The sequence below is a fragment of the Geospiza fortis genome, unplaced genomic scaffold (assembly GCF_000277835.1).
Source record: "Geospiza fortis unplaced genomic scaffold, GeoFor_1.0 scaffold29, whole genome shotgun sequence".
Lineage (NCBI taxonomy): Eukaryota > Metazoa > Chordata > Aves > Passeriformes > Thraupidae > Geospiza > Geospiza fortis.
Genome location: NW_005054349.1, coordinates 5,195,483 through 5,202,392, shown reverse-complemented (window position 1 = coordinate 5,202,392; position 6,910 = coordinate 5,195,483). Strand labels below are relative to the sequence as shown.

At 46.6% G+C, this 6,910-nt stretch overlaps 1 protein-coding gene across 1 annotated transcript in view; it reads right to left on the bottom strand.

Annotated features, from left to right (window-relative positions):
- LOC102041806 (fibronectin type-III domain-containing protein 3a-like) overlaps window positions 1-6,910 on the bottom strand; it is a 34,913-nt gene that overhangs the window by 2,440 nt on the left and 25,563 nt on the right. Inside the window, exons 15-25 of the mRNA XM_031058821.1 lie at window positions 6,572-6,710; window positions 6,012-6,080; window positions 5,580-5,698; window positions 5,375-5,480; window positions 4,690-4,865; window positions 4,101-4,214; window positions 3,431-3,580; window positions 2,804-3,084; window positions 2,118-2,330; window positions 1,429-1,595; window positions 616-737 (exon numbers count right to left, since the gene is read on the bottom strand). Coding sequence (XP_030914681.1) covers window positions 616-737; window positions 1,429-1,595; window positions 2,118-2,330; window positions 2,804-3,084; window positions 3,431-3,580; window positions 4,101-4,214; window positions 4,690-4,865; window positions 5,375-5,480; window positions 5,580-5,698; window positions 6,012-6,080; window positions 6,572-6,710 — 1,656 coding nt within the window. The remainder of the gene's footprint in view (window positions 1-615; window positions 738-1,428; window positions 1,596-2,117; window positions 2,331-2,803; window positions 3,085-3,430; window positions 3,581-4,100; window positions 4,215-4,689; window positions 4,866-5,374; window positions 5,481-5,579; window positions 5,699-6,011; window positions 6,081-6,571; window positions 6,711-6,910) is intronic.

The window sequence follows — 6,910 nt, the reverse complement described above, 5'->3', positions numbered from 1 at the left end:
CCTTGTACACCTGGCAGGAGACAGGAGCTGCCTCAGCTGGGAGCAGAGTGCTCAGCACCAGCACCTGGAACTGCCTGTGCTGCTCCAGGGGTGTGGGCGGTGCTGGGCACAGCCTGGAGTTGTCCTCCTCTCCCCAGCTTTGTAAAATCCTCTCCCGACAATTCACGATTCATTGAAGTTTCCTGCTACACCCCCACACTGAAGCCTCACCTGGGCTGGGAGGCTCAGAAAGGAGAAGAAAAATAATCCTGCCTTTTCTTCCCTACAGCTCCTCCAGCAAAGTGGACTCTGATTAACAGAGGCAGTGGTACCACAGACTATCAGGATTAAGAATGAAGAGTCAAAGGAATTGTTGGGAGAACAGGATAAACCAGTGCTCACCCACTTCACACGTTCTGAAATGCAAAGTCTCCCTGTCATCTCCCCAGACACAATTTCAACCTTCAAATCATGGAATCACAGCATGGTTTGGGTTGGAAGAGACCTTAAAGCCCATCTCATTCCACCCTCTGCCATGGGCAGGGACACTTTCCACAAGAAATATGCACACCTTTCTTTGGTAAGAATTTCTCCCAGGAAAAACCCCTCACATTCCTGAAGCTGTATAAAAGGTACCTGATCAAACTCTCTGCCAGCAGCAAGCTGAAGGATGTAAACAATGGAATCTCCTTTCATCGGCTGTAGAGGCTCCCATGTGATTTCAAAAGTGTTTTCTTCCAGCTGAATCACTTTGGGTGCTGGAAAATAGAGTGATTTGTTGGTGTTTTAGAAAAAGAACAATGGTCTCTACAAATGTACAGCTGTCATGATTAGAGGCAACTCATTCCAATAACATTAAGCAATTAAGATTTATTTGTTTCTTTCCTTTTTTTGTATTTGATGACATGAGCTCAAAAAATGATCATTGCTATGTGTAGGTTATACTTGTCAGTCTTTTTGAGCTGCCAGGGTTGAGCCCATGTTTGTAAAGAGGAGCAGCACTTTCAAGGCAATACAGAATCCAGCATTTCTGCCCATGTGCAGAGCTGAAATTATGTTCTAACCATGGTCCAGTCAATCAATTTTGCTTCAGGCACTCAGCACGCTGACCTTCACAGTGACTTTAATGATGACCTTTAATGTCCATGTTAAAAAGTGAAGATCAGAGGAATTAACTGTGCCCTCATTTGCCTACACACTGCTGTAACTTCAATGGATAACCCTGCAAAATGCCTTTCCAGATGAGCAAAGGTAGGAGAGCTCAGTTCAGGGGTGAAGAGCTGCAGTGCAGGAGGTGATGACAGAAGAGCCCTTTTCACACCCAAAGTCCCCCAGAGGAAGTTTTTGTTTTTGTCTCTGTCCCTGCAAAGGCTGGCTAAGGGTCAGCTTGTAGGATCCAATCCTGCCCACCAGTGGCTTGCAGCAGTTGCCAGGGCAGTGCCAGCTCACCTTTGAGAGGTGCAGGTGGAGACTTGGTGGTGGTGAAAGCACAGACCTCTGAGAAGGCTCCTTCCCCAGCGTCGTTGTACGCCTGGATGCGGAAATGGTACGTGGTGGATTCACTGAGCCTCTGCACCTTGTAGGTGTGACAGGGACCATTGTAGACTGTCACAAACCTGGGGGACACAGAACACACCCACAGTTACCCAGCTATCACAAACGTGCAAGGCAGTATCAGACCTGAAACACTGGGATTTGAGTTAAGGACAAAGAAGTGATGCTGCATTCTGGGTGTCCCAGCTTTCTTCCCACTGAGGCTGCAGAGCCCAACTCCTCTGAATCAAGAGAACAATCCTTGAATATTCAAAATAAATTGAAATTTCCAGTTAAAGAACAGCTGGCCAACCCCTGTTTCTTATATGCAGGCTCGACTTTGTTTTTGAATGTCCAAAAATAACCCTTCCAGCACAGGATGGTGGTAAGGTATTTATTCTTTAAATAGTATTTACTGTTTACAGGCAGCAGAAATGCAAGTTGTTGATAGCATTTCTGGTTGAAAGATGGGATGCAAAACTGCAAAAGGGCAAACTCTGGGATGCTCAAATGACTCAGTGGTGCAAACAGAAGGGAGAATACAATAAAACACCTTAAAAACTTGACATGAGGTGGTAAAACCACAAGATCCTTAATGGTCTCACCTGCCAAACCTGTCCTCCATCTGCAGGTTGAACTGAGTAGGGTTGGGAATTAAAGCTCTGCTGGGCCCTTCTCCCCATTTCAGTTTAAGGCTCTGGTAGCTGAAGACAACACATTCCAGGTGGGGAGGGTCAGGAGGTAGTGGTTTGGTTTTGGCTTTCATGGAATGACTGAAAGGACCGACTCCAAAGCTGTTGATGGCCTGTACCCTGATCCTGGGATGGGAGAGAGCAGCCACATGGTCACAAAATGTGCTGGGTAACAAAGAAAGAGTTAAAAGGTGTACAGAGTGTAACCCCAAACAGTAAAGTAATTAAGATGCAGTTAGAAATTAAATCTGAACTCAGCTTCAACCAAGACTGAGGTCACAGTATCCCCTGCTCCGCTCTTACCTGTCCATCCATCTTCTCAACACACACCTGAGCATCCCAATGAAAAATCTAAACCCAGAAACCTTAAAGTCTTAGCTTTGAGACAGAATGTGAACCTTAACACCAACCACAATCTCACTCCTGCCAATGTCATGGCTGGAGTCTGGATATGACAATTTTAGGAGTGTTTTTGGAGCTGCAGGGTGAATTAGGCAAATAGTCTGTAAGCTGCAGGAAATACTGCTCTAAAAATTTAAAGCACTACCCTCTCAAAGGGCTTTTAAATCCTACAAATGTGATTTCAGAATAATTCTTACCTGTACAAGGTGTCAGGCAGCAGATTCTCAAGGACATGGGTTGTGTTTCTCCCCACAGTGACCAGCTGCTTCTCCCCATACTCGATGTTGTAGCCTGTGATCTCTGCCCCGTGGCAGCAGGGCTCTTCCCACTGGATTGCAAGGCACGTGGAGAAAGGAGGGGAAATTTCCACCTGATCCTCTTCAAGTAAGTGGAGCACGGCCACGGCTGCGGGCACTGAGGGGGGCGTGGTCACCACGCCCGTGTCCCCAAACAGCCCCACCCCAGCCACGTTCACAGCCTGAAAGACACCACACAGGAGTTACCAAATCCCTGTTTTCCAAGCAGGCAGGCACAGCTCTCACAGCCTTCCGTGCGTTCTTAAAAGCAACATGGAAGAGAGTGGAAAATCTCCTGAATAATTTGGCAACAGGGCAAAGCATCTGTAAAGCTGGTATTTCACAGCACACTGGATCTAAACTCTTCCAGATTCAGGGAACGAGAAGGGACTGGGGGACAAGGGAAGTGCTTTTCCCAATTACCTTCTCTACTGCATGAGCAGGTGACAGCACATGACTTTACTCCTCTCTAGCTGGGGTTTGTCCCCACACTGCAAGTGCCCAGTGGCACCAAAAGGCTTTTCCTACCTGGACTCTGCAGTAATAGGTGGTTGCAGGTGTGAGCCCCTTGACCTCATAGCTCTGGCAGGGGCCAGTGTAGATGATGTGCATGGAGCCCTCCACCTGGCCCCAGTCCAGCCTGTACTCGGTGATTTCTGCTCCGTTGCACGCCGGGCTCTGTGGGGTGAGGGAGAAATTCTGCTCAGCTCTGGCACTTACACACCCCCAGCACCCAGGGGGGAGCTCTGTCACACTGAGACACTGAATGAGTCATAGAAAAGGTTGGAAAACACCTCCAAGATCATAAAATCCAGCCTTTGGAAACACTGGGGGTGAAACCTTACATCAGTTCCAAGGGATTTTAAGTTAAAAGGTGACACATGGCTGTACCACCACCACAGCTCACACCAGAATTCTGACTGTCCCACAATCTCTTACCACTTAAAAGAATTAATTCACTATATATCAATTACCACACCATGAGGAGGATTAAATACCACCCAATTTGTGCAGTTAAGACTGCAATTAATAACTCCCAAAGTTTACAAACCCAACACAGATGTCTATAAAGAAATGGGCTTAAATATCCCACCTCTACACACGCTATTTCTCTAACTTCTGTGTATCATAAATGTGTCACTACAATTCTAAAAGCCAAACACTAATTTGGGTGGTACTGGAAGCCAACAACACCTACCTCCCACGAAACCACAGCACAAGTTGCACTTTTGCAGGTTATCAGGGGTTTGCAGCACTGCTCAGGAGGTCCTGGAGCAGTGCAAAGCTCTGCCTTCTCAGAGTGGGGGCCAAACTGCAGGAAAACAACACTGCATGAACACAGCAACAGCACCAGGGCAAGAACTGATGTTAAAGTGAAGCAAACTATTTTTAACTTGACAGGGAAGTAAACAGCAGAGCTCAGGGCTCAGTTTCAGATTCCTTGCAGGTACTTGAAGCTGGCCCCATTCCCACTGCCAGGGTTTTGTAACTCCTCCCTCCCCCAGGCAGGATCTGCCTTCCAGCAGCAGCTGGGCACAGTTTCACAAACACTTTTATGCCACCAACGTTTATCCCACTCTTCTCCCAGCCTGGCCTGGCTGGCACCCACCCCCTCCACACAATGCTGCTCCCACCACATCTGCAGAGCCTCAGCTCGGGGTAACACATCCAACAATTCCAAAGGCACAAACACCAAGAAGTTCCCAGCACTCAGGCTGCAGGAGCCCCCAGCAGCATCCCTGCTGTCCCCTGTGTGGTGTCACAGATGTGGTGAGGGCAGTGCTCACCCCGACTCTGTTCCCTGCCCGCAGCCAGAAGCTGTAGCTCCTCCCTGGGAGCAGGTTGGTCACTCCAAACTCAGCTGCTGGGCCCTGGTAGAGCACCCTGCGCTCGTCCTGCTCCGAGCTGGCCATCTCCAGGAGGTACTCTGTGATCTCAGAGCCTCCATCCACAGCTGGGGGGCCTGGCAAACAAAAACAGATTGCATTTGCCTATTAATTTCTAAATTCCCTAAGTTAGGGCAGGCTCTTATGTGTCTGAGCAGAAACACTTAATGAAGCTTGCTTTGCCCCCCAGTTACTGATACCTAGTTTAAGACAGTCTTCATCAGGGCTTTATTCATGTATTTTCCCTGTTTTCTTCAAAAAACAGCATATCTTCATTAATTTTTGCTTATCTCCTTTACTGAGATAACAGTAAGAAAAGTAGATTTTCAAGTTGCCAAGGAGGTGTCAGTCATGGGCAGAGAGGAAGCTTTCTCACTGGAAAATATTTATGTCTGCTTCCGTCAAAAGGTGGACAGAATCTTTGTTCTTCTTAAAAAAATCCCATCACAAACCCAAAAAAGCCTAAGGCCACAGACAGCATCTCTATATTTTTATTTTTACCTTTTTTTTCCCTGATGAGTTCTATAGATTTTTGATTAGGATGACTGAAATCAGAGCAGTGTTTTACTCTAACTCTGGTGCTTACCCCACTGCAAAGTGATTTCCTTAGGCTTGGCTTTGCCCACCAGGGCTGGGGCAGGACAGGGCCCGGGGGGAACGGCCGCTGTGGTGACAGTCGTGACATCAGAGGCCTGCCGGGGACACAGACATTGCAGAGCACAGACAGAAAGCATTTTGCTAAAACATGAACAGAAATGGAAGAGAAGCACCTTTCCCCTCCTGCTGCTCACCTGGCTCTCCCCACCTTTGCTGGCACAGGACACCCGGAGCCTGTAGGAGGTGCCAGGCCTGAGGTGGTCACAGACGTGCTCCCGCTGGGCTCCGCTGTAAATGGGCTCCCACCTCCCTCCTGGGGGAAGGAAAAGCACTTTATCCTTCCAAACCTTTCTAAAATCCCACCTGGAAATTCTCTCGTGCAATTATTTAGGTGGTCAAGCCAGAAAATCAATTTGAAATTATTAATTATACAGAGAACATGTACAACACACACACACACACACAGAGGTGTAAAATCAGAAATGACTGCTGCAGTAAAGCATCATTTAAGTTGGAAAACATCTCTAAAATCCAAGTCTAAACCATGTTCCACATCTAAATGTGAATTAAATATCTCCAGGGATGGAGACTGAGTACTGTATTAGCACCCAGAGGTGATTCCTTACCAACTGACGCCTCGGAGATTTCCAAAAAGTATTTAGAGATGTCTGATCCTCCATTATCCTTGGGGGGTTCTGAAAGAAATCAACACCTTAAGTTACAGAAGATTCAATATCAAGGCAGTATTTTGTTATCAGCTTTTCCAGTGAACACATTCATATTCATTCAAACACAGCAGAGAAACCAGTGTACTTAATTATTCACAATACATTTTTCTGAGCAATTTTCCTCCTATTATTAATCATGATTATGCCAGGAAGAGTAACTGGGAAAACACTCTCAATTTCAGGTATCAGCTCTTATTTTTTAAGTGAACATAGGAATTATTTAAACATCACAGTAAACCCACAGGGGGGTTTAGGACAGCAGTCAGTGCTTCTCAGAAATGGATGAACAACACCAGTGTGCTTCCACAGCCCCAAAATAAACCATTTTTGGGTAAGGTTGAGTATTTCTGCTGCAATAACAATACCTGCAGATAAATAATCAGTCTGAGTTCCCTCTCATTTAATCAGAGAGAGGCTGCCCACACCCCAGCAGCACTGGGACACCCCAAGGCACCTACCCCACGTGACTCTCACACTGTGGGGATGGATCTTGCCCTTCACAGCAGGTTTGCTGGGAGCTCCAGGTCTGTCAGGTTTGGTGCTGTGTTCCACCACCTCACTGGGGCTGCTTTTTCCTTCACTGTTGTAGGCAAAGAGCTGTTGGAGGAGGGAAGAGAATACAGAATAAATGGTTTATTTAATGACAGCAATATATGTTGATAATACATGAGGATAAACATGCTGGTGATTAAAAAAATCCATTAAAAACCCAACCAAAATAAAGACAACCATTTATACCAAAATTAGTTGGTGCAAAAAAAATGGTTTGTATTATTACTTCAGCAAAACCTGCTCTA